Genomic DNA, 27,965 nt, shown 5'->3' with positions numbered 1-27,965 from the left:
ACGTACAAAGCCCGCGCCCATCACCGTCGATTCCCAATCAGACGCCCCACAATCATCTCTCGCTCTAACTTTTTCTCTCTATGAAAAAACCGACCGTTTTGGAGAATCTCAGGCCCACGCGACTACATTGATATATCTCGAATGTTGTCTCTCTGTGCAATTGTTGTAAATTCTCCGCGGATTTTCGATTGTAAGCTCAGCTTCCATTGGCCCTTAATGATTACTTTCCTTTTTAAAACAAATAACAAAAAAAAAGACAAAGCAAATGGGAGCCACGCGTTGATTTTGGGTTTTTCAATTCCACTCCGAAGAGCAGGAGTGCGTCACCGTTTGATTCTTTCTGGGTTTTTCGCATGATTAGGATTCTATTTGTGGAAGTTGTATACCAAGATAATCTAAATTGTTTGGACTTGCATGCCTATATTTGCTATGAATTGTGGGTTTTAATTTTTATTTTTTTTTGGTGGGGATTTGCTTTCAGGAAGATCGATTGTGGGCTTGTTCGTATTGATGTGAAGGTTCGGGTTAAGGTGTGGAATTATTTATTTATTTTTCTGTTTTTGGGTAATTGAATTTTGATGATTAATTATGACCTCTTTGGTGGCCGAGAAACTGGAAATGAAAATAATTTTGTTCTTAATTTCATATAATGTTGTTTCAACCCACAAAAGTAAACACCCAAATTTTGCGTAAATAAAAATTTAGCTGATTTTCGTTGGAATTTCAATTTTTGGAGACTATAGATAGCAACCCAAATTTTTGTCAGAAATTAAATAGGTTTGGGGTTTGGGTGAGAATTTTAGATTTTGAAAGCTTAACTTTCCGTAATTTTTGCACTTTGCTGAATTTTGTTAGTTCTAATTTTTTTTTCCTGGGTAAATTAGAGTTTAAGGGATGGCAACTCGGAGTAACATAGATATGCTATCAAGCCTAGATGATGGGCTGCAAGGAATTGATGGGAATTTAGAAGATAGTTTCCAGAGTGAGCTTGAATTGATTCTGCATGAACAGCGCAATCAGCACTTTATCAAGCGAGAAAGAGATCTGAATATATATAGGAGTGGCAGTGCTCCACCGACAGTTGAGGGATCAGTGAATGCTGTTGGTAGTCTTTATAGGAACCCTGATTTTATAGAGATTGATGGCATTAGTAATAACAATGGGGGTTTGTCAGAGGATGAGATTCGTTTGCATCCTGCTTATCTTTCGTATTATTATTCTCATGAGAATGTTAATCCAAGACTACCCCCACCGTTGATGTCAAAAGAGGATTGGAGGGTTGCACAAAGGTTTCAGATTGGTGGATCCTCGTTGGGGGGGATTGGGGACCAGAGGAAGAAGTTGGTCAATGATGGTGATAGTTCATCATTGTTTTCAATGCAGCCAGGGCTTTCCGTTCAACAGGCAGAGAATGATTTGATGGAATTGAGGAATGCCAGTGGAAGGAATCTCTATCGGCCGACTTCATCTCAATGGCTTGGTAGAGGCTCGGATGGTTTGATTGGATTGTCGAGCACTAGGCTTGGTGCAAGGAGGAAGAGTTTTGCTGACATTGTTCAGGTAATTGACAATTATCCTAGCTGTTTTTTGTTTCTTTAGATTTTCGATCCCATGGCTTTAATTATGCACACTTTTTGATATATCTACAAAACACTGGCTTTGCCTCATCAAAGTAATTTGATTGAATAGAGCATGTGTTACTATGGTGAAACGCTGGCTGTCATGTTTCTTGTTCTTCTATGTCAACATTTTGTTTTGATGATAACTGAAATTAGTATGTCTGCAGGAAGGACTTGATCAACCTAATTCCTTATCTAGCAACCTGTCACATCAAGGAAGTCGTAATGCTTTTGGTGATACTGTGGATGCTAAATCCGTGCCTGATCTCCATGCCTCAGGGTTATGGAATGGAGCGGAGTCCATAGAGGGCTTGCATTCTGGAGCTGCTCCACTGAGCCTAGTTGGAGTTCAGAATAGTACAACAGTTTCTCATACTTTTGCATCTGCTGTGGGTTCATCTCTATCAAGGAGCACAACCCCTGAACCACAACTAGTTGGGAGGACAGCTGGTTCTGGTCTTCCCCCAGTAGGGAGCAGCAGAGTTTCATCTATCGAGAAGAAGAATGTTGTTGGCTCGGCTGTTCAAAATGGTCACTCTTTTGGTGTGACTGAACTTGCTGATATTGCAGTTAATTTATCTGGCTTAAACCTGACAACAGCTAAACATGCAGATGAAGATAGTCATTTGCAGTCTCTGCTTCAGCTTGATATTGGTAATCAACCTGATTTTGTGTTCAACGTGCCCAATGGTCATAAGCAGAGTCTGCAGCAGAATTTCACTGACCAGTCCAGTGCTGGAAAGCATTCTATGACTACCAACTACAGCGATTTGGCAAGGAAAAATGGGGTTGTAACAATCCTTAATGCTTCTAAGATAACTTCCAATGGGCAAGTTAACCTTCCCAAAAGAACTTCTTCTTCTGCCAGTCTTTACTCAGAAATTAATTCTTCAGGATTTGGAAATTCCGAAGGATCAAACTTTCATCAAAGTACAAGTATTCCAATTATGGACTTTTCTAGCCACGTCACCGGTGCTTATCCTGTAAATGAAAAGTTCAATCCTGCGATGACTAACCATCTTGATGCAGGTCCATTTCTCTTGTTTCTTCTTGAAGTTTTTCATGCAACATTTTCTAGCACCCTAAAGTTTAATTAGCTTAGTTAGCATTGACAGCTTAATTCTCTTATATTTCAGCTCTATCTATGGACCCTGGTTTTATTCAATACTTCCGAAGTTCTGATTATGCAACACATGCTGTGGCTAGTCCAAGTCCTTCTCAGGGTAGGAATTATTTTGGCACTTCACATGGAGACTTGGAGGGAGTTCAGAAAGCATACCTTGAGGCATTGCTTGCTCAAAAGAATCAACAATATGAGCTGCCTCATCTAGGTAAATCTGGTGGTTTTAATCATGGGTATTATGGAAATCCATCATATGGTTTTGGCATGCCATATCCAGGAAACGCAATGGCAGATTCCATACTTCCTTCTATTGGATCTGGAACTCCAGTGTTTCATAATGATCGAATCTCAAACTTTACTTCTATGATGAGAAGCTCAATGGGAGGATCCATTGGGTCATGGCACTCGGATATTAGCAGTAGTATGGAAGGAAGATTTGCGTCAACCTTATTAGATGAGTTCAAGAACAACAAAACCAGGTCTTTTGAACTTCCAGACATTGTTGGTAATGTGGTTGAATTCAGGTATGCATGTAATATACAATTTTTAGGTGTTTATTCTACTTGATCATATAGCCTCATCTGAAGCACTGAGTTGATTTTCTCCTGTCCGCAATACAGTACGGATCAGTATGGAAGTCGCTTTATTCAGCAGAAATTAGAAACTGCCACAGTGGAAGAAAAGACCAAAATTTTTTCTGAGATCATTGCTCATGCTCGTATCTTGATGACGGATGTCTTTGGGAATTATGTCATACAGAAAGTATATGCTTTGTCTATCCAAAATACTCAATAATGTCTTATTCTACTCTTCAAAGTTCTGAATCAAATAGTGGTGCTTGAATTTTGCAGTTTTTTGAGCATGGTACAGAAAGTCAAAGAAAGGAGTTAGCCAGTCAACTGACTGGCCATGTTTTGCCCCTAAGTCTCCAAATGTATGGTTGCAGAGTGATTCAGAAGGTACTTTTTTTGTGTACCTTACATCTTCATTTTCTTCCATATTTATACACGTACAACACATCCTTCCATGGTTTCTTGCTTCATTTCTTTATCTGCTTGAAGTTTTCATAATTTTGTTGCAACGTGTAAGTTACCTATTTGATGCATTTGATCAACTGTTGGTGCTAGTGCTTTTGCTCTTTTTGATGCATATTTTGCTTCCATTTACATTCTTATGACATAAGGACATGAATGAATGTTACAAGTGCTTTTAAACCTTGTGCTTATGCGTGCAGTTATTCAATTTATGAGATAAAAAAATAAAAAAGTATATATTAATCATCATGGCTTTAAGAATTGTTTGGCATGGTCCAAAATGAAGCCTGATGTATTAATGATTATGAGAATGCCTTTAACACTATATACCTTTATGACAGGCCTTGGAGGTGGTTGAGGTGGATCAGCAAACCCAAATGGTGGCAGAGCTTGATTGTTCAGTCATGAAATGTGTTCGTGATCAAAATGGTAATCATGTTATTCAGAAATGCATAGAGTGTGTCCCTCAAGATCGAATTCAGTTTATTATCTCATCCTTCTATGGGCAAGTGGTGGCACTTTCCACCCACCCTTATGGCTGCCGTGTTATTCAGGTTAGAAAATTTTATATAAATTTTTGTTTAATTTTTGTGACAATGATATATGACACTTGTTGATTTATTTCTTTTGTTGCTGCAGAGGGTCCTGGAACATTGTGATGATGCCAATACTCAACAAATTATTATGGATGAAATCATGCATTCTGTTTGTATTCTGGCACAAGATCAATATGGGAATTATGTTATTCAGGTATTCACTTTTCATTTTAGACCTGATTCCATCATTTTTTTTATTTGAGTGAGGTCCCTGTTATCTATCAAGAAAAAAACTTGATGTGCTTTCGCTATTCCTGGCTAGTACTTTGCCAACTCCGTTCCTTTTCCTAAACCAAAGGTTTATTGTTTATGGGTTTCAACCATTATGTTGTAATACAATTGGTAATGTTCTCGACTTTTGTCTTTCAAAATGGAAATATTAATGCATCAGTTGCAGATAGTGTCAGAAAAAGCAATTGTGTTCCCACTGCCACAAATTTTATCTAGCTTCAGTTGGCATAGGGCATATAGTTTCACTTTTTTCAACTATGCAATTTTGGAATTTAATTTACTCAAGGGGCATCTGGGTTTGAGTAAGCTTATTTCATGCCCCATCACTTTTCTCTTCAAGGAATGCGATCATTATATTAAGCATTATCTTCAAGGAATGTGATCATTATATTAAGCATTATCTTCAAGGAGTATTTTGTTTCCCTTGGAATTCTAATGTTTTATTAAACATGAATACATTAATTTAATCTACTGAACTGTTACCATGGATATTTTTATGTGCTGATAATTTCTTGGAGTTACCTTTTGTTTTTGGATTATTCTGGCATATTTATACGACACTGGCTTCCGGAGTGTGTGAACCTAACTTTTTAAATCAATCTTTATGGAAGAAATAATTCTTAGTTTTTCATTACCTTCTCTTTTTTGGTATTTGGTTTCTTATCTGGCTTTTGCACATTTGAGTGCTGTGACTTGCTTTATCATAAAATTCTTTGCTACAATAATACACCATTATCGATCCATTAGTCATGTGCCCCTGATATTGATAATTTTGTTTTGATAGCACGTCCTTGAACATGGTAAACCACACGAACGGGCTGCTATTATTAGCAAGCTTGCAGGACAGATTGTAAAGATGAGTCAGCAGAAGTTTGCTTCTAATGTGGTGGAGAAGTGCTTAACTTTTGGTGGTCCTGAGGAGCGTCAACTTTTGGTGAATGAGATGCTTGGTTCCACTGATGAAAATGAACCCTTACAGGTCTTTGCTCCCCTTCCATTTCTAAAGTGGTCAAGTTTTGATGAAAATGAACCCTTACATCAAAACTTTCATTGTTTATACTATTTCTGTAGTTGAACAAAACTTAAAATTTTCTGCTTTTCAGGTATATATATGATTACATTGAAGATCAAGACGTCCTTATATTGGAGAATCATAAAAATAACATGCTGCTTAAATTTCTTTGTTTGTAATCTCTATGCTTTCTAGTATAAAGCAAAAGCAAGTAAATTGCAATTGGCTCCTGCATGCTTCATGCAGGGTGAATAAAGGGTCTAATATAAAGTTTCCGTTTCTGTATTCCTTTTATAAAGGGTCTACTGATTGAGTGCTGATTGCATGATCAAATGCAAAACTGCAGGCAATGATGAAGGATCCATTTGGAAACTATGTTGTACAAAAGGTTCTTGAGACCTGCGATGACCAGAGCCTCGAGTTGATTCTTTCTCGCATCAAGGTTCATTTGAATGCCTTGAAGAAGTACACATACGGTAAACATATAGTTTCTCGAGTTGAGAAGCTGATCACAGCTGGAGGTGAGGAACCTTAACCTTTTTCCTTGAGAAATCTCAGATTTCTTCTGTCAACCAGCCAGTTTAGTAAATATTAAGACTGTTAATAAGTTTTAACCTTTTCATTTGCAGAAAGGCGCATAGGGTTCTCGGTCTCCTTCTCTTCTTAAGGTATCACAATTTAGAACAAGACGTTTTTCCTCAACCGTCACCACCACCACCACCACCGAACACTTTGTACAGCTAACATGGATTTGATCAAGCTATTATCTGGAGCCCTTATATTCTAGGAGACTATAGTAGTAGTTTGTAAGTAAACACAAAAAATAGCCGGCCCACTGGAATAAGAAAATTTTCCTACAATATTAACTGCAAAGACTCCAAACTCCAAAGAGGCGCCATCTTAGGAAGCCGAGATCAAAGAGAAGGCACAATATAATTTCCTAGCCTTTTCGAGATTACTTGTATAAGCTTCATAGTTTGTATAGCAAAATTAGTTGTAAATGGTAAATCACAATGTCAAGAGAGAGGATATTAGTCCATATTAGGTTTGAGTCTTTGTTACATACATATGTCAATTTTCTTGAGATAAATAATTTTGCTTTCTTTTGGCTGTTGTGTTGTTTCTTATGATCATTTAACTTCTAGTTCTTAGTTGATATTTTATTATAAAGCTCCATTGAAATATTTTCATCCTAGAGTAAGGGAGGGAAAAAGGCCCTATTGAAAGATGGACGACGTTTTTCTCCAAATTAAGATGAAAATATTCTTCAAATCCAAACTATTAAATTGGTACATGTTTAAAATGCTTATAAAAAATAAAAAAGCATGTGAGAATTTATATGCATTTTGAACATGTCAGTTTAATATGCTATGTTAGAAGAATTTCTTTCAACTCAATTAGGAGGGAAATATATTTAAATAAACTAATCCAATGATAATTACTCAAAATGAAATATGCGAGATCAAATACTGCAATGGGCTGGAGTGGATTGGGCCTCAGCCTCACAATTTTTGATAATTAGGGGCGGATATAGCAAAACCCGAGGCCAGAGCCCAGACTAATTTGGGCTTTCTGGCCCATGACCAGCGCTACCTGCAATTTGAAAATGAAAATAATTGATGCAACCAACCACAACTAGCTAGCGTTAGGGTTCAGTAAAGTCTATGCAATTGAAGAATATGAAAAGATAAGGCTGGGCGAAGCACAAAACAAACACTACCCACCACTGGGCTCTCTAAACCTGCTTCCGCACCTGGGTTTTTACTTGAAGAAGCGCCTCTGAAGCCCATTTGTTCAAAGCCCACTTAAAACTGGGCTTGAGATGAAACATGCATTTCATATGCTGGAGAGTGGAGAGATGGTCTTTTAGCTTTTTAACCGCAGCATATATGGGCTTTCTCCTTCAAAAATGGGCTTTGACTTTGAGTAAAGGATACTAACCCTCTAGCCTAATAGAATTAAAACCCACATAAGCATGTTTTTTTTTTTTTTTTTTTTTTTTTTTGAATTAGAATTGGTAACTTTTATTGACTTAAAGTCGAGCCTTGCTCAGAGTGGACAATTTCCAGGATACATAAAGGAAAATTATCAAGCCAGAATATTTCCTGATCTATTGCTAATGCCAGTTTGGCAAGACTATGAGCAACCTTGTTACCATCACGTGGAGTATGGCAAGCCCTCCATTCCAAACAGCGCCCCAGTAGATTTTTTGCATCTTGTAGAATCTGTCCATAATTACCAAGCCAGCCGCCTTCCATATTAAGAACACTTACGACTTCCAGCGCATCCCCCTCTAGGATAACCTGTCTCAGGTTCAACCTACGTGCAACGTCGGCTGCAGACCAAGCTGCTAAAGCTTCGGCTGTTCCAGGGTCTGTGAGTATAGGCTTGGAAGCACACAACGCAGCTAGCATCATGCCATCGGAGTTGCGTACAGCCACCCCAATTCCCACCCGTCTGTGTTTCTCATCAATGGAAGCATCCCAATTGATCTTTATAACATCTGCCGGCGGTTTCTGCCATCTCTGATTTACTTGCCTGCGCAGTGGTACGTGAGCCCTGTGTCTTCCAGCCTCTGTTTTCTCAAAAGCAGAGATTTGTTCCCGTGCCCTTCGAATCACTTCAGCTGGAGCTAATAGCGGCTTCCCAAAGACAAAGGCATTGCGCCTGAGCCAAATCTGCCGCGCCACAGTGACAAAGAATTGCATCTCCTCCTTGCTCAGCTGAATCAATAATTGCTCGAAGACCCCTGCAAACGTTGCATCACAAATAGAGCTCTTCTGTAGTTGCCGAGTACTTTCCATCCAGACATCCTTGGCCGAGCCACAGTTCCAGAGAATGTGGCCCAACGTTTCGGGTTCCAGTTCACATATGGGGCATAGTGGATCTCTAGAGATATTTCTCCTATGTAGGTTCTCTCTGGTTGCCAGCGCATTGCTGCAGGCTTTCCACAAAAAGGATTTCACTACCGGGGGTCCCCTGATCCTCCAGACTTGCTTCCAAAATTCTGTAAGTGAATGCATAATCGAGCTTTCCCCCTTACTCTCATCTTCCAAAGACTTACAAATATAGTACGCACTTCGGACTGTAAAGAGACCATTCTTTGTTCCCAGCCAAACCAACTGATCCGGCAGTCCTCCAGGGCTAGGAATTATGCTGCAGATTCTGTCAATCTCCTCTGCAGAAAATAGTTCATGTAGCAACTCAGAATTCCACCATTTAGTGTGAGGGTCAATAAGATCACATGCATGTTTTTTTTTTTTGTGTTGGGTAAACCACACGATTTTTTTTTTTTTTGGGAGTAGGAGAGTTGGTTTAGATTAGATTTTACATAATACTTACTATTTTTTGCTAATTTTAAATTACATGGCAACATATAACCGTTAGATGTTTTGAAATCTAATCTAAACCATAAAATAGTTCATCTCCATTTCACCTAAAATGGAGAGAATCCTATTTCGGGCGGGACAACAATTTAAGAATTCTTAATAGCATTTACTTCATGTAATAAATGCTAAAGGTTATTCCCTCTTAGGACCTTACTTAGGTGAGACCAAAAACTTGTCATGACCCTTCATAAAATTGAATAATTATTAATAATAGGCCTTACATGCAAATAAATTTTGAATTTTCTTGAAGCAAAATGCAGTTTTTCGCTTGATGAGGGTTGTTCTTTTGGATACCTTTGAGACCCTCTATGGCTAACATAGCATGAACTACTCGTATTTGCAGAGAACAACGCTAAAGACTACATATTTGGTGGTGGGGTGAAACTTGAAAGTGTTTATACAGAGACAACAATGCTATTAGTTTTATCATTAGAAAAAAAAAAAAAATGCTATTAGTTTTATCAGTTTCTTATATAACCCCAACAGATTTACGAGTATACAGCTGCTATAGATTCCACCGCATATCTCACTCGGTCAAAGAAAAGTTCAAGGTTAGCACTCAAAACAATCCTGATGTGGTGGAAGTTACCTCCAACCTAATTTATTAAATTAATATATGTTTTTAGAGCATGTGTTTATATATATATATATATCAAAATGCAGATAATTTTATAATTACTGGAAAGTATAAGTAGTGCAAAGGCAATAATCTTTAAAAATATTTGACGTTGCTCTGTACCAACACAACACTATAAAACATAGAAGAAGAAAAAAAAAATAGAAAAGCTGCTTCAACTACCTTCATAAATATTGTCAATATAAGCAACATAATGTTCTAAAAACATAACTATATTTTGAAAGCATTATTAAACATAAAAAATAAAACATAAGATAAGATAAGCATCCAAACATTTGCTCAATACATCATGGATAATTAATACTCCACTAGAGCAGCCGTCTGTCCAAATAGCCATTCAAGACTCATCCTCATCATCATTGTCGGCATGATTGTTACCTGCCCAATCATAATGTGTTCAATTCTATAATAGGAAGAAAAAAAATGACAGGAGCATCAATTATAACAACAACAAAAAATATCATGAAAAATAGATATATATGTAATATGGATTTTGAATTTTGGGTTGTGTAAATCATGACATACCAAAGTATGTGTACTCCATACCCAATTCATCCATATAATAAGTTGCTTTCCCACAAACAATTTTCATAATTTGTATCCTCCATCCACCACCCAACAAGCAAATTAGCTACCCAATAATTAACCCAATTCACACCAAACTAAAGATGATCATAGACCAAAGATTGCAATTCAAAAACCAGCTAATGACTCGAGTTATTATACACCAATGATAACCAAAGAGAGCTGGTCGTAGCTAATAAGATCATGACAGTTAGGCTGGGACTATTCATTGTTGGTAATGCTATTCTACAAGTTAGACAACAGAAGCTTTTAATGCTGTGAATTCAAAACTCAGGACCACCATGGTAATATATGACAAGCAATTTTCAAGCCACATGACTCTTTAGTAATTTTATTTATTTATAGAAAAAGAGCAAGCTGAAGAGACCAATTGTAGTTGTCCTACTTGGGCATGACCATAGTAGCACTTACCAACTAAGAGCCACACTAGAGAGGCTTAAACGGTGGAAACTAGATGTGCTCCTTTAAGTCTGACTAGAGCTATAACCTGATCTAGCACCACTAGAGTATTAATGAAAACTAAGGTGATTTACAATAATCAAACATATAGATTCTCAAAAATTTAGAATTTTCAGTAATTTGACTCATAAGGCATGATGTCTGCTAACAAATAAGTAAGTTTTTTTTTTTTTTTTTTTTTTTTTAAATAAAATTATGTTTGTTCTGATGAGTCTAATAGTAACCTAGCCATTGGATGTCACGATATAATATGTATGTGCCCTTCCATATCTTTTTAGTCTTTTTCCATTAAGAAATTTGACTAATTCTAAACCAAGTCTAAAGTTTTACCACAATCTCCCTTGTGTCAAGATGATTTGGAAACCAATTTGCCACACCACACGGGTTGTCTACCCAAAGCTATCAAAATACACTAATATCCTAGCCTTTTATTTTATGTTTGTTTTGAAAAACCACCAATAAATATTTCACATTTACGACACTTTTGTTTTAATCAAGCTAATTTACGAGATTTAATAGCGTCCATAAAAAGCATCGAAAAATACCTCTTATATCGGCATTTATTTTGGCAATTAAGAAAAAAATTTACTCTGGTAAAAGCCCTATTTCTAGTGGTGCAATCAATTTTGACAAATTAAAGTCCAATCATGAAAGTTCCCAAATTTAGTTTATTCAAACCTTAACTTTTAAATTTTTTTAATTCACAACCATCCAATATCCAAAATAACTAAAGTTGAAATTACAAATGGATAGAACACCTCAAGAAACATACTTTTATTTGGTCAATGGAAGAAAAACAAGGAAAGAAGCCAATATTATGTAAAAGAAAAACCGCTCAACATGTAAAAGAAAAACCATGAAATCCAATAGTGAATCCACTAATCTATACATTATTACCACTAGGAAAAAATGAAATCAGCAATACCAACAAAACTAAAGTAGGGAGATCATTTGTTAATGTAAGAGAATGTAAGATGCAATGAGCTTGTTATTGGCATTAATAGGTACCATTAGATGCCTCATCCATTTGCTTAACCAAACTATAATTATCTCTAAATTACCGATATTACCTGTTGATATTATGGTATAATTGTAATTTGACCACTTCCATGTCTTCTAGTTTCAAGAAGTTTCTTCTTGATCAAAAGAAGCTTAGTTCCCACATCTTTAATGTTCATCCGTTCTCTTGGATCTTCAACACAACAAGCAACTCCAGTCCCAAATATCAAAATTAAGCAATCATGGATTTCACTTCTTCTAGTGCTGCTGTTATTATGAGAATCATTCATGCTTATATCTTCTTCGATTCCTTGAAAAAGAATTGGATCTGCAATCTCGACTACTTGTTCAGGCAAAGCTTCTTGGACAAATGAATGTAGATTTAGAGTGCCTTGGAACATGACATTTGTGGGTCTTTTTCCGGTAAACATTTCTAAAAGGAGGATTCCATAGCTATATACATCGCCACAAGAAGAGACCTCATTTCCCATACCATACTCTGAAATTATATATATAATAAAATGATTAATTGTAATGTGACTGTATAATTAACACTATATACTAAGAAAACAATTATGTTATGATACTCTCTATTCGATGACACCAGCAAATAAAATTGTATAGTGCCAAGATTTTACGAATAAAAGGCATACTAAAATTGTCTTATCCTCTTCAAACTTAGAAATGTTATTAAAAAAAAAAAAAGAATTAATTGAGGAATGATAAAGAGTGTCTTTACCTGGAGGAGTGTAACCAATTGTTCCTCTAACGCCAATGGAGCTTGACTGGTTGGTTGAAGAGTTATGGTTGGCTTCAGAAGAGAATCTTGCTAACCCGAAGTCTCCAACATGTCCAACCATTTCATCATCGAGAAGGACATTGCTCGGCTTGAGGTCACAGTGAAAGATTGGTGTATGGCAATGGTAATGGAGATATTCCAATGCGCTAGCAACATCAATGGCAATATTCAATCTCTGATAAAGACTCAGATTTCTCTCTTCCTGATGCGCCTCATCTTCTTTAGCAGTTGGATGCAACCAATCCCCAAGGCTCCCATTGATCATGAATTCATAAACTAATGCCTTGAAATCATTACCCTGATAATCAACACTTGAACAAACTGTAAGTATCTTTACAAGATTCCGATGCCTGATGCTTTTTAGGGACTCGCACTCGACGAGAAAGCTTTTGGAAGCTCCACGACGCAGAAGGTTGAGCACCTTGATAGCGATTGTCGTTTTTCCCTCATCAATGATTCCTTTATACACGGATCCAAAACTACCCGCACCGAGCAAATTAGCAGAGGAGAACCCATCAGTGGCTTTTAGGAGACTTTGGTAAGACAAATTCAAAAGCAAATTTCCTGAAGAATTTGAAGTAGTTTCTTTTCTTTTCTTTCTTAACCAACAGACAAAGAGAAAAGAAAGCATAGAAATTACTCCTAGAAGCCCGCAAACTATGGACATAATTAATTTCATGGATAAGGTCAATTTTGTCTTCTTGGACTCTTTGATGTTACATTTCGGCAATTGCATTTCAGGAATTCCCCCACACAATTGACTATTCCCCACAACTGAAGTTGCACTTGAGTTCTTGAAAATACAATTTGTTGGCACTAGTCCCTCAAAATTGTTGTAAGATAAATTCAAAAGATGCAACAAGTTGAAACCCAAAAAAAAATCTGGAATTGTTCCTGACAAGTTGTTCCAAGAAAGGTCTAATTCATATAGTCCTCTCAAAGAACCAAAACTTGATGGAATGGTCCCTTGGAAAAAGTTTCCTCGCATAACCAGCAACTCCAACATAACACAACTGCCCAGACTCTTTGGAATTTCACCGGATAACATGTTTTCTGAAATATCAAATTCACCTAGATTTCTCTGATTTCCAACTTCCATGGGAAGGGGACCCGTGAAATGGTTTCTAGACAAAGAGAGACTGATTGACGAGGTTGAAAGACTAAAGATTTCTGGAGGTATGGTGCCACTGAGATTGTTATTAGAAAGATCTAATATATTCAAAGATTGGCAATTTCCTAGGCTTGAAGGTATGCTTCCGTGAAGATCATTATCATGTAGATCTAATTGGAGTAACATACTCAAATTTCCAAGAGAATGCGGGATGTTTCCTGAGAGACTGTTATTGTCAAGAAACATCACTTTTAGTGTCTTAAGCTTTCCAATATCTAGTGGAATGTTACCTGACAATTTGTTATTCCACATTGCGAGCCACTCTAAGTTGATGAGATTCACGATCCCACTTGGAATCGTTCCAACTATATTATTGTTATCTACTGCCAATACTCTAAGAGTAGATGAGAAGTTACTGATGCATTCAGGTAAGACTCCACCAAAATTGTTTGCCCTTATGTCCAATATCTCTAAGCTGGTAGCATTGGTCAAAGAGCACAGAAAACTCAAGTCATCAGCTCCCCCACTTCCTAGGTGGTTTTCATGAGTGCCCAACCATTGAAGCCTATGCAACTTTTCCAAAGAAGACATGTTTCCACTAAATTTGTTGTGTCCAAGTTGAATTAGTTCCATATTTGTGGCATTGGATATAGAAGGAGGAATGGAGCCAGTAAATTGGTTCCTGAAAACGGCAATGTCTTGGAGATTAGGAAGAGTTATCCCCAAGTCCCACGGAAGACTCCCTTGGATTTTATTATATTCCACATGAAGAACTCTAATAGAAGAGAGATTGAAGATTGATGGAGGGATGGTACCAGAAAATTGATTTTCACCAATTACAATAATTGTAAGATTCATAAGTTGGCCAAGAGCACTAGGAATACTCCCACCTAGATTATTTGAGTGCAAATCAAGTTTTTCAAGTGAAGATAAGTTGCCAAGAAATGGAGCGATACTTCCTGTTAGTTTGTTCATGGCTACAGAAAATACTTGGAGCTTTGACAAGGAGCCAAGCTCAATAGGAATTTGCCCGACCAGATTGTTATAACTAAGAATGAAAACCTTGAGGTTAGAGCAACGGGATACATTGGTTGGAATTCTCCCACCAAATGAATTATTGAACAACCACAGTACCTGCAATCGACGCAAACGGCCAATTTCTGGAGGGATTTCATGGGTGAAGCTATTATTTGAGAGATCCAAAATCCTTAGAAAGCTCAAATTTCCAATGAAAGGAGATAAAGATCCCACCAGTTTCTGAGATGGTAGGCGCAACTCCATGACCCTCGGGGGGTAGCGACCACATGTAACACCACGCCACTGGCAGAAGTGAGTGGTGTCATTCCATGAGCTCAAAACCATGAAAGGGTCTTCGACTATTTGGGCCTTGAATTGAAGCAAAGATGGTCGGTCTGTCTCATTCCCGCCAATGCCATTGGTGGTGGAACAAAAGCAAAAGACAGAAGCGATAGTAAGGATGCAAAAAGCTGAGGAAGAGAGAGCGGAAGTTAAAGGGGGAAGCCCCATGTTTGTTGGTTTTGGAGGTACGTAAAACACTCAACTCAAAATTGTGCCACCAAATACGCAGGAAATTTGTTGGATTGCATTGTGAGGGAAGAGCTTCTTTCTCCTTTTATCTTTTCTTTTTCCTCTTTTATCTTTTCCTTTTCATTTTTTTCTATATGGGCCAACTTCTCTTCATTTTATAATCTTACTTTGCCATGGATATGGATATGCGTCGCAGAAAGCAGGCCAAGGCTTCATTATTACATAAAGAAATTATAAAGAATGTTATAGAAAACTAAAGAAAGAGTAGAGATATTTGGCAGACCCTGATAGTCCCATGGTCCTGCCAAGTCTGACGTGGCCTTGGGCCACATCTGACTTAAAAAAAGAAAAAAGAAAAGAAAAAAAAAATTCATGCGTTAATCCTTACCCCTATACCCATTTTCTCATTTCCCCCAATTTTCTTCCCAAACACATATTCCCCGCCCCAAAAAATTCCCCGTGTGACAGCCACCACCACCACCGTTGGCCTTCCTTACCATGCAACGACCGGTTCTACCATGCCGGAGACCCTCACCGACCTAGTCTTCTTGTCTATTACGTTTTTTTCGTTCTCAATTTTTTCATGGGTTCTCAAATTTTTCATGGGTTATTCTCTGTTTCAAATGGGTATTTTCTTTGTGGAAAGGAAGCTCCCTATCATATTACCATTATCATATTTGAATTAATTGTGGGTTTGCTGAAGAAGAAAAGAAGTGGGTTCAATTTCCTTTACTCCTACCTTTGCTGAATGCTGAAGAAGAAAAGAAGTGGGTTTAATTCATCCAAAAAAAGTGGGTTTAGTTCGTGGCAATATATGAGAATTGATGAGCTTCAGTCATCAGCGGTGCTCGGCGTCATGGTCTTTGCTGCCGGCCGTCGGTGAGGGGAGAGGGAAGAGAGATTAAATGGGGGAAGAGACAGAGATGAAAGGGGGGAGAAGAGAACAATGAAATAGGGGGAGAGAGAACACTGTACAGTTTTCTAACCTAAAAAATTTATTTATTTATTTACTTTTTAAGGCAAACGTGGCCCATGGCCACTTCAGACTTGGCGGACCCTGGGACTACCAGGGTCTGGCGTATAGCAGAACGAAGCATTGAACTTCCAATTGATCATTTTGGAGATCAAACTCTAATTATTACGTAAAGAAATTAATATTTTTATTGTTTGAATTGTTATACATCTACATAATTTTTTTTTAAAAAAAAAAAAAAATTTTTTTGGTGACTCTTCTCAAAATTTGATATCTATCATATTAGTAATAGGATTTCCTTTTAGTTAAGATGTTTTTATTGCAAAATGAAATATGCTAAAAAAATTTGTAAAAATAAAGTTATGCAAGTTTATATAAACTTATTCATGTCGGGTCGAGTTTATACGAAAATGTCTCGTTTAATATTCGAACATATTATTGTGTTCACGAATAATTTATTTATTATTTGAATTGATACCAAATCGAATTTAATCGAGTCAAGCCAAACCGAATTCAAAAAGGCTAAATTCATCTTATACCCCTAATGCTAAATAATGATTTTTCGTACCGATTGATTGGGATATGGGTCAGGTTCCATTGTGAGGGTGAAAGCCTCTCCTCCTTCCCTCCCTCCCTCCGTCCACCCCCACACGGCACAAAAGGTCAATTGCATTTTTGAGCTTTTTTATAATTTTTGAACTATTATTTGTCCCTAAATATGAGGGATTTAGAGCATTTACCGGAGATGCTCTAAGGTGCAATTAATGTAGCAAGGTAAATAACTGATCATAAAGCCCATCATTTTTGAGCGCTCATAAGCTTATCTACGAATTGTTTGAGGAGTATAAGGCCAAGTCAAAATGCATTTTTGAGGTCGATCATCTTGTTCAATTTTTATTTTTATTTTTAATTTTTAATAAAACAATTAAAGATCACAAAACCAAAATCTTTGAAAATATATGAATACTAAAGTACTAAGCAATCTATTTTAAACTTTACCAATAGACCACAAACAACACTTAGGGCAGGTTTGAGTGTGCGTTTGATGAGTCTAAAAGTACGTTTAACACTTAAAAAATCAATTTGAAAAAATGTACCCGTTTGGTAAAAAAAATTAAAAGCGCTTTTAAGGATCCAAAAAGCTTAAAAATGGCCAAAACACACTTTTGAAAAAAGTTTAAAAATTAAGATTTTGCAAAAAAAAATGTTTTTTTAGCTTAAAAGCTCTATTTCTCAAACGCAATCTCAAACAGGCTCTTACAGATGACGAATATATAAGTATCTTGAGGTAGATATACCAATTAAAATAGAAAAATGTTAGGAGTTTTTCTAGTGTTCTTTTTGTGTTCTTCTATTCCTGTGTAGATATTATTTTAAAAAAATCAAGTGAGAACTAAGGGACATTTTCTTTTTTGTTTTTTAAAAAAATAATATCCACATAGAGCCAGGAGGACACTAGGAAAGCACGAGGAGAACACTTAACATTCTCCTTAAAAATATAAAAGGTAATTACCTTTTTCCTCGTTAAGTAGTTCAAAAGTAAAGTATTTGCACGACTAACTCCCAGATAGATGGGGTAATATTACTATATTAGGGTGATAATTGTGGTATACCAATCTACTTAGCTTTTCATGTCTGAAAGTTTGAGATCGGTTCCTAGCAGTTCATGCTTTCTAACAAAAGATTAGATTAGTAATTTTTAGTAGAAAATTTATACAAATTTTCAGTGGGATCTACGTTTTCATGATACATTTTTCTAAGACTCATTATTCTGAAAGGGAAAGGTGAAATAATCTGTCATCATTTCCAATAGGTTAAAAAAAAAAAAAAAATGCAATACGCATGATCCACTCACTCGTTAGTTATTTCAACACAAACCAATAATGTTAAAATATATTCCGAATAATCTCTGATTTTATGTTGTTGATTTATATTCTTTAGTATATGTTGATTTATGTTTCATTGTAGTAGTCAATTTAGGTTTATTTGTATAAGTTGATTTATATAATTATAATAGAGACCTATGTATTGTAAACAAGTTAAGTTAATGAGTACAATATAGGCCTAGAAGCTATTCAAGCCAGTAGATGTAAGTGTACCTAACATCAAACTACCCATAAATTTTTTGATTTATTTTTTTATTTTTTTATCTTGTTTCCACTATTATTTTCATAATTTAGTTTTCTTCACAAAATTCAACGTAAGATCAGAACTTCGTCTTATTTCAACAAATAAGAATTCTAGTAAAGCAAGGTATTTAGAAAAAAAGTATTAAAAAAGACTTGGGTGCTAATTAGAAGAAGAAAGACTTGTTGGGAGGCCAAAAAGTATAAAGAAAGACTTAGTGAGTGGATAATTACAGTTTTGAGATTAAAATACAAAAAGCTATATTACTGACTTTTAATACTAACCTTAATGCTAACTTTGTAATAAATAATCATAGTGGAGGACGTCTTTCATATGTCAATAAAGTGGACAACTTCATGGTGGAGGACGTCTTTCATATGTCAAAAAAGTGGACGACTTCATAGTGGAGGACTTCTTTCATGTATCAATAAAGTGGAAGACGAATTCTTTCATATATCAATAAAGGAAAACGTGACCACAAGGTTTGCTACCTTCTTTCATATTATAACCAGAAATAAGAATATTCAAAGTTAAAGCTTTAAGAAAATGAACATCATTTAAAGTAAGAAAAATATTAGAAAAAACATTAAAATGGACAGGACCATTAAACAGAGAGGACTGAATCATACCAAGAATGCTAGTACAAAAATTAACAAATCTAGCATCACACAAACATAACAAAACAGAAGCATTGATACCAAGTCGAGTTAAAGGCTTGATTGCAACTTGAACAGAACCAATATGCAAAAATTTATAACCTTTAGCAAGAGAATCATTAATAAATTTTTTATTAAACAAGGCAATAGTTTGATTATTACCCGAAATAGCAAAGGTTTGTTCAACAATTTTGACAGAATATTCAGTTTTAAAAGAAGATTTCAACCATGAAGTAGTGTAAACATCTTTAGCAGAAAGCTTGGGGATATTCCATTTATCAAATTTAAAATCATTATCATCTTCAACAGAAAATTGTTCAAAATTAACCACGTTAGATGGTAAACTAGAATTAGAGCTAACAGAAGAATTAGATCTTCACATTTTGATACACAGACTACACACAATATCACTCGCTGGGCATCAGCTTACAAAATCTCATCCTAGGTACTCACTCACAAGGCAAACTTTCTAAGCATGTCCTTCCTAGACGTAAAACTATCCACACATACCTTTGGCCTAACCCACAGTTTCTTCTCCGCGCCCTAACATGCCAACCTAGGCTTTCAACGGGAACCTGGCAAACTGAAGTGACGAGGTGGTGGACTACCGTTCAACTAGGAACTCTACACAGAGAAAGGTTAACAGGGAGTAAAGACATAGAAAGATCAACAGCAAGACGAGCCATAGGGAGGTCAAGAGGGAGCAGGGTGTACATCAAGGCAGCAAATAGATTGCAACTCTTATGGTTTTGATACCAACTTTTATGGCTTTGATACTAACAACGGAGGGAGGGAGGAAGCGTTGTATGCAAAGTAATGCAGGGAGTAGGAGAAGGTGATAGTTTATGCAAAAGATAATTTAAATCAAAGCAGGTTTTATATATATATATATATCATTTCATTCAAATCTATTAGTACTATTTAAAAAAACTTATGCTCCTAATTAACATACTAAAAACATATGACAATTTTAAAGAATGAGATAGAAGATCGGATGAAAACGCCAATCACTATATAAATATAAAATTGAAATATATTATGTTATTTAGTGACAATTTCAAAGGATCCTCTTCCCGTCAACAACTATTTGGATGAATTACCTTTGTAGATCTCGCTTATAGTTTATTATTTCTTATTACGCTTTATAAAAATGACATGTGTCTCTTGAACATGTAAGATGTACATATTTTTTAATAATATAGACAAAATTAAAATAAATTTTATTAAAAACTTATATGCATCTCATATATTATTAAAAAAAAAAAAGCACATATTTATAGACTATATTAAAGAAAATTTCTAAACTTTGTCGTTTCTATTTATCTATCGCATAGAGTAGTAAGTGTCATGGCTGACATAATAATTACCAAGAAAAGTCCCTCTCCAATTTACGAGGAATTGGTAATTAATAAAAATTTGTAATTATCGTAGCAACAAAAATAAGTGTTAAAAGGGAGGGAGGGAACATTTTAAGCATAGTGCTGCCGCCCTCTTCTTAGCCTTACTCTATAAAGGAATCTGACCATACTATCACCATGTCCAACCGTAGATCTCCGATTGTCCCATTGCTCTCTTCTCTACAAAGCTCCCCCATCTCCCACCTTGTCTTTCTATTACTCTATCTCGGCTTCAAAAACAGAAAAAAAGAAAAAAAAAACATCATCGGCAAAGAGCAAAATCTGTAACTTGAGAATCGAGAAGGAGAGTGAGAGACTGAGACTTGAGAGAGAGAGCAAGTAGACAGTGAGAGAGGCAGTAGGGCAGAGGCACGGTTTAAGACCTTTCAAAGTGCCTCTGCCTTGGCCCTTATTGGGTTATCTTTAGGAAAACACAAAAAAAAAAAAAAAAAAAAAGGGTCTAGCGAGTCTACCCGCCAGACCCAGATATTGTGCGGGTCTGACGAGTCGACCCACCAGACCCACACAGTAATCATGTCTGGCGGGTCAATCCGCCGTCAGACACGAAATTATTGGGTCTTAATCAAGTAGACTCAATTACGACCCTAACCCGATAAACTCAAACTTAATACCTATTTTTTCGTATTGTGTTCATGTCGAGTTCGCGAGTTGTGCCAAAATTGCTGACCCTATTTTCGTCCTCACATTTTCCCTCTAGAAATACCTTTTACTATTATAATTGTTATAATTATTATTGTTATAAGAAATCACATGACTTTTCCGAAAGCAATGCCTTTTTGTAAAACTTATATTCATTAGAAATAAATACCTTTGACTCTTATAATTATTATAAATTTTTTTTTAATGAAAGAGAAAATATATTCAATCAATCAACTCGTTTTACAGGAATAAATTTTTTTTTTTTTTTTAAAAAAAAGCGACTCATTTTACACGCATTTTCAACAAATACAGCTCAAACACATGACACTATAATTGAAACTCTATGCACAGTACATATTTATTGAAACTCTCTACTTCCTATTACAGTCCATGAAGAAACTTATAATTACATGAAAAATTAAATAAAAAGGCAAAATAAAAATTTACCAGTTATTTAGTATTAGACATTTATATTCACCACTAAAAAAGAATTGATAGAAATATATTATGTTTTTAATTCTTTATCATGTTTACATTACAAAAGACTCTTATTTATAAGATAATTGAGATACGTGTAAAGATAAAGATAAATATCTCACTTTCCATAGAATTTTATGCACAATCTAATTTATATTCTAACAGTAAACATAAGGATTAACAAAATAAATAACCACCAAACATTTATCTATTAAATAAATTGTAATAAAAATATAAGTATTAATAGGAAAAGATTATTATTTTTAATTGATTAAGGAAATGGTTAGAAAGGAAAAATTTTTCCACTCTTGATTTTAAATGAAGAAATAGTAGTGATCCTAAAACCAAAAAAAGGGGCAGCTTGCTAACAACAGATACAGAACAAACTAAAATAATGCAAAAATAATTATAAAGAGTACGAAATAAGATCCATTCAAGGGACCGCACAAGACGGTTACAGAAGCAAAATCAACACAGATTAAAGCGAACCTATCTGAACCTCTACTTAAAAGTTCAAGTATAATATAAAGTTGAAATTTAATTTTCATGAAAGTCCAAATATTGATCAAATAAAAATCTAGATTTTGAAAAAAAAATTGTTTCAAAGCCATAATGTTTGTTGGATTTAAGAAGAGAGTTCACTTGAGCGAAAAATAAAAATAAAAACTAAAAAAAATAATTAAAAAAAAAGTCCTTGGGAAAGATAGTTCCATCCCCTAAAAGTCCTCAATATACATCAACCTAATAAAAATGTCTCAATATGTTTTAACATAATGTATAACAATATATCTTTCTTGAACAACAAATGTGTCAGTTAACTAAAGTATTATCTGATACATTTATTTAATTTCAAAACTAAAGTACTAAAGTATTATCTGATAAAACTAAAGTATTATTTTCAAGTGTGTGTGCATAACATGGTAATAATTAAGTTAGCCTTTTCTTAATACATTAACATTTGTAAAAACATTTTTGTGCATATAAGTAAAAGTTTTCATCATCCCAACATCAATTAACACCATCATTAGGCTTTGCCATATTCTTTCATCTACTTTAACAAATGGGTTGCTCTATTAGCCTTCGTTTCTTGAAAGTGCGTCCTTAACAAAGATACACGCTATAGTCTAATTCTAAAAGGCTACATATCAAGAAATTCAATCGCACCAAGTTATATGCTCCAAGAAACACATCAACCTTTAATTAAGATCCTTCCATACTCCACAATATTTTATTTCTTGGATTTATTTATTTATTTGTTAATTTTCAGATTGATAATAATTTATTTCAACAAAAATTTTATGCACCATTCAAAATTATTTTCAACAATGAATTCTTCTGAAAACTCTGCCTCAAACATGAAATATCATTAATAGTATATATCCTTTCTTTTTCTAATAGGCCTGACCCAGGAAGTCTTCCCTTAAGTGTGAGCTGTAAAAAAGGATTACGTGTTGAATAATGGAGTTTGTAAAGTGATCTCAACGGATCAATCCATAACCTTTTTTCTACCAACTTTTTGACGAGGAGTAAACGCCCCACTATCAATTTAACCTTATGCACGTGAAAGTTTAGTGAATTCTTGGTGAGATACGATAGGTACTCAACCAAATCCTAAGGAAATTTTTTTTCTTTTCACATTGTTTTCTCTTCTTTATTTTTTATTTTTTTTTTATTTTTTAATGTTTTTAAGATATTTCCATTTGTAATTGCAAGATATTTCCATTTGTAATTGCTGACCAACTGGCATTTGCTGCTTAAAAAATTTCTCCGGACAGTTGGACATGGCATTAATCTACCTAACATCCACTTTGAGAAAGTTGATCAAATTAATGATTTTGCCAAAAGCATTGCCTTTTTTTTATTATTATTAAAACTTATTTTCATTTGTTTCTTAGTCTTTACGTCCTAGCTTTTGACCTCTACAAATACCTTTTACTATTATATTTGTTATAAGAAATCACATGAAAGATCATTAATAGATATTCTTCTTTCTCTAATAGGATTAATTCCCTTAATTGTGAGCTGTAAAGAAGGATTACGTGTTGAATAATGGAGTTTGTAAAGTGATCTCAACGGATCAATCCATAACCTTTTTTCTACAAACTTTTTGACGAGGAGTAAACGCCCCACTATCAATTTAACCTTATGCACGTGAAAGTTTAGTGAATTCTTGGTGAGATACGATTGGTACTCAACCAAATCATTAGGATTTTTTTTTTCTTTTCACATTGTTTTCTCTTCTTTATTTTTTATTTTTTTTATTTTTTAATGTTTTTAAGATATATATTTCCATTTGTAATTGCTGACCAACTGGCATTTGCTGCTTAAAAAATTTCTCCGGACCATTGGACATGGCATTAATCTACCTAACATCCACTTTTAGAAAGTTAATCAAATTAATGACTTTGCCAAAAGCATTGCCTTTTTTTATTATTATTAAAACTTATTTTCTTTTGTTTCTTAGTCTTTACGTCATAGCTTTTGACCTCTACAAATACCTTTTACTATTGTATTTGTTATAATAATTATTGTTATAAGAAATCACGATGACTTTCCCAAAAGCAATGCCTTCTTTTTTGTAAAACCTATGTTCATTTGTTCCATTTGCAATTGCTGACCAGCTTGCATTTGCTGCTTAAAAGATTTCTACGGACCATTGGACACGCCATTAATCTAACTTTGAGAAAGTTGATCAAATTAATGATTTTGTCAAAAGCATTGCCTTTTTTTTTTATTATTATTATTAAAACTTATTTTCATTTGTTTCTTAGTCTTTACGTCCTAGCTTTTGACTTCTACAAATACCTTTTACTATTATATTTGTTATAATTATTATTGTTATAAGAAATCACGATGACTTTCCCAAAAGCAATGCCTTCTTTTTTGTGAAACATATGTTTGTTTATTTCCTGGTCTTTACGGTCCTAGCTGTTTTCCTTTAGAAAAAAATACCTTTGACTCTTATAATTGTTATTATTATTTTTTTTTAATGCATGAGAAAATATAGAGAAAAATGGAGACAAAAATTTATTATAATATAGACAAAAAAATTTTAATGCATGACTCTTATACTTGTATTCTTGGTTTTGCAGTATGTAGATTCTATGTTTGCATTTAAATAAACCAATCAAGACTCCCATGCGTAAAGAAATACCATGAAATAGGCATTGCCAACCAAAGTGAAAAAATAAGATCATTTCGAGAAACCGAGAAGAAATCTCATCATAACATGCAATGCAACAGATCGAAGGGAAAAATGCAATGAGATTATTGACCTTGATACTTTTAATAGCTACATCAAACTTTAACTGTTACTAATATTACCTGCTAATATTATGGTATATGTTTTAGTTCATTTGCCTCCATGCGTTCCAATTCCAAGAAGCTTTTATATGATCAAATGAAACTCAATTGTAGTAACGTCTTTGATGTCTATCTATTTTTTTGGTTGTTCAATAAAACAAGCAATTCCAACCCCAAAAATAAAAAATCAAGCAGTCCTGGATTATGTTTCTTCTACTGTTGTTTTTATTATGAAAATCTTTCAAGGTTGGCTCTTCTTCTCTTTTCGTAAAAAGAATTGGATCCAAAATCTCGATCACTCAGCCATTAAAAGTTTTTTGGACAAAGGAATGTAGACGGATTAGAGTGCCTTGGAACATGTCTAATAGCAGGATTCGATAACTATACACATCATCACGACACTTCATTTTTCATACCATACTCTGCGTGCAACGTGTCGGGGAAAAGCAAAAATCAATAATCTCACATTCCTTTGTCCCAATAGAGATTTGGGTAGGGCGTTAGAGTTTTTTTGATCCTTCTCGCCTCTCGTTGCATGGTTTGTAAATTATTATGTTTGCGGAACTTTGCGTACTTTAACCATGTTTTTTTGTGGTACCAATTCTTTTGATGGCCTGAATTATCTATTTGACTCGTAATTACTCAAAATAAAATATGCAAGAAGATCAAATACTGCAATGGGTTGGAGTGGGTTGGGCCTCAACCTCACCTTATTTAAATAATTAGGGACGGGCATCATCAAACCCGTGGCCATAGCCCATACTAAGTTGGGCTTGCTGGCCCATGACCAGCGACAAAAATAATTGATGCAACCAACCCCAATTAGCATTACGGTTTAGTCAAGTCTATGCAATTAAAGAATAAGAGATAGGTAAGGCTGGGCCAAGCACAAAACAAACACTACCCACCACTGGGCTCCCTAAACCCGCTTCAGCACCTGGGTCCTTACTTGAAGAAGAGGCCTCCCAAGCCCATTTGTTTAAAGCCCACTTAAAACTGGACTTTAGATGAAACAAGCGTTTCATATGCTGGAGAGGATCGTCTTTTTGCTTTTTAACCGCAGCATTGACTTTCTCCTTCAAAAATGGGGTTTGACTTTGACTAGGGGATATTAACACGAGATGGGCCTCTGAACCCTCCAACCCAATAGAATTGGTTGTTTTTTTTGGATATCTTTGAGACCCTCTATGGCAAACACAATATGACCTACTGGTATTTGCATAGGACAATGCTAAAGACTTCGTATCAGGTGATGGGTGAAACTTGAAAGTGCTTATACATGGACAACAATGCTATTAGTTTTAAATTTATCAGTTTCTTATATAATCCCGGCAGAATTTTGAGTATAATTACAGATGGCTGCCATAAATTCCACTGCATGTCTCGTTTAGTCAAAGAAAAGCTCAAAGTTAGCAGTCAAAACAGGCTCGATGCAGATGAAGTTTTCCTTCAACCTAATTTATTAAACTAATATATGCTTTTAGAGCATGTGATTTTCATGTACATTTTTTATCACATACTTTAACGAAATATGTCAATTTAATAGATTGGATCGTAGATATTGCATTACTCCGTTACACGTTTGCTCCATTCATTCAAAAAAACAACAAAACAAAAAAATAAAAATGAGGGTTTTTTGAGTGAGGCCATGTTCTTAAAGTATAAAGTAAAAGACAAGTATGTTGCCCTGTGCAATTGCTTCAACACTTTAGAAGGAAAGAAAAAGTAAAACTTTCACAGATAGTACTGAAAAAACGTACGTAAAGTGAGAATAACCATTATTGTGGTTGCCAGTTGATTTTCATGGATATCGATTGAAATTTAACTTCCACCTAAAATTTTAACTATGTACCCCATGGAGATTGATTACATTTTACTTTCTTCTGGAACATTATTTTACCTGCCACAATTAAGAACTAGATATGGTGGAATTAATGAAAAAAAATAAAAAACTTTTATAAGGACTTCAAAAAATACATTAGATTTTCTTTAGAAATTATCTTAAATACATTAATTATTACTTAAATTACTGGCAATTTCAACAGGAAGTTACTTGAATGTTCTCGTAATTGTTATCTTCAACAGGAAGTTATCTCATAATTGTTACATAAACAAAGTTGGCTACTACTTTGTCAACTTCGTTCTTTTTCTTGAACCAGAGGTCGTTAATTATTATGGGTTTCAACCATTATGTTGTAATACAACTGGTAATTTTGTCTTTTGAAATGGAAAATGCATCATTTGCAGAGAGTGTAAGAAAAAGCAATTTTGTGCTTAAGTTGACATAGGGCATATTTATACGACACTGGCTTCCAGAGTGTATGAATCTAGCTTTTTAATTCATCTTTATGGAAGAAATAATTCTTAATTTTCGTTACGTATTCTTTTTTGATATTTGGTTTCTTATCTGGCTTTTGCACATTTGAGTGATGTGACTTGCTTTATCATTAAATTCTTTGCTACAATAATACACCATTGTTTATACTATTTCTGTAGTTGTACAAAACCTAGAATTTTCTGCTTTTCTGGTATATATATGATGACATCGAAGATCAAGACGTCCTTATATTGGAGAATCATAAAAATAACATACTGCTTAAATTTCCTTGTTTGTGATATCTATGCTTTATAGTATAAAGAAAGAGCAAGTAAATTGCAATTGGCTCCTGCATGCTTCTTGTTTGGTGAATAAAGGGTCTAATATGTATAAAGTTTCTGTTTCTGTATTCCTTTTATAAAGGGTCTACTGATTGAGTGCTGATTGCATGATCAAATGCAAAACTGCAGGCAATGGTGAAGGATCCATTTGGAAACTATGTTGTACAAAAGGTTCTTGAGACCTGCGATGACCCCCAGAGCCTCGAGTTGATTCTTTCTCGCATCAAGGTTCATTTGAATGCCTTGAAGAAGTATACATACGGTAAACATATAGTTTCTCGAGTTGAGAAGTTCATCACAGCTGGAGGTGAGAAACCTTAACCTTTTCCCTGAGAAATCTCAGATTTCTTCTGTCATCTAGCCAGTTCAATAAATATCAAGACTATTAATAAGGCACATAGGGTTCTCGGTCTTCTTCTCTTCTTGAGGTATCACAATTTAGAACAAGACGTTTTTCCTCCACCACCACCGAACACTTTGTACAGCTAACATGGATTTGATCAAGCTATTATCTGGAGTCCTTATATTCTAGGAGCTAGACTATAGTAGTAGTTTGTAAGTAAACACAAAAA

The 27,965-nt window shown here is 35.0% G+C and overlaps 2 protein-coding genes across 4 annotated transcripts; one reads left to right on the top strand and one right to left on the bottom strand.

Moving 5' to 3' along the window:
• On the top strand, positions 1-27,922 carry PUM4 (pumilio 4). Of its 3 annotated transcripts, XM_059600811.1 has the most exons (12): positions 5-190; positions 482-530; positions 885-1,560; positions 1,787-2,648; positions 2,756-3,266; positions 3,363-3,504; positions 3,594-3,701; positions 4,118-4,330; positions 4,416-4,526; positions 5,388-5,582; positions 5,962-6,136; positions 6,245-6,728. In XM_059600811.1, the coding sequence occupies exons 3-12, from the start codon at positions 895-897 to the stop codon at positions 6,280-6,282; spliced, it is 3,021 nt and encodes a 1,006-aa protein (XP_059456794.1). In that variant the 5' UTR covers positions 5-190; positions 482-530; positions 885-894; the 3' UTR covers positions 6,283-6,728. The 3 variants fall into 3 exon arrangements, with proteins under 3 accessions (XP_088373999.1, XP_059456798.1, XP_059456794.1); XM_088517873.1 differs by lacking the exons at positions 5,962-6,136; positions 6,245-6,728 and adding an exon at positions 27,523-27,922 and having other exon boundaries at positions 1-190; XM_059600815.2 differs by lacking the exon at positions 6,245-6,728 and having other exon boundaries at positions 2-190; positions 5,707-6,052.
• On the bottom strand, positions 9,822-15,208 carry LOC132187561 (putative receptor-like protein kinase At3g47110). Its single transcript, XM_059601909.2, has 3 exons — positions 12,424-15,208; positions 11,756-12,183; positions 9,822-10,019 (listed from the first exon to the last, which is right to left on the bottom strand). The coding sequence occupies exons 1-2, from the start codon at positions 15,119-15,121 to the stop codon at positions 11,765-11,767; spliced, it is 3,117 nt and encodes a 1,038-aa protein (XP_059457892.2). The 5' UTR covers positions 15,122-15,208; the 3' UTR covers positions 9,822-10,019; positions 11,756-11,764.
• Positions 27,923-27,965: the final 43 nt, after the last annotated feature.

The sequence above is a fragment of the Corylus avellana genome, chromosome 6 (genome assembly GCF_965113065.1).
Source record: "Corylus avellana chromosome 6, dhCorAvel1.hap1.2, whole genome shotgun sequence".
NCBI lineage: Eukaryota > Viridiplantae > Streptophyta > Magnoliopsida > Fagales > Betulaceae > Corylus > Corylus avellana.
This window is presented reverse-complemented; position numbering and strand designations above follow the sequence as displayed.

What these genes read in the sequence shown, in the direction of transcription:
- PUM4 (XM_059600811.1), top strand. Translation starts at nt 895, where the DNA reads ATGGCAACTCGGAGTAACATAGATATGCTATCAAGCCTAGATGATGGG. An exon ending in GGTAATGTGGTTGAATTCAG is followed by an intron (nt 3,267 to 3,362) that starts GTATGCATGTAA and finishes TCCGCAATACAG; the next exon opens with TACGGATCAGTATGGAAGTC. An exon ending in GAAGCTGATCACAGCTGGAG is followed by an intron (nt 6,137 to 6,244) that starts GTGAGGAACCTT and finishes TTTCATTTGCAG; the next exon opens with AAAGGCGCATAGGGTTCTCG.
- LOC132187561 (XM_059601909.2), bottom strand. Translation starts at nt 15,121, where the DNA reads ATGGGGCTTCCCCCTTTAACTTCCGCTCTCTCTTCCTCAGCTTTTTGC. An exon ending in AATTGGTTACACTCCTCCAG is followed by an intron (nt 12,184 to 12,423) that starts GTAAAGACACTC and finishes ATATAATTTCAG; the next exon opens with AGTATGGTATGGGAAATGAG.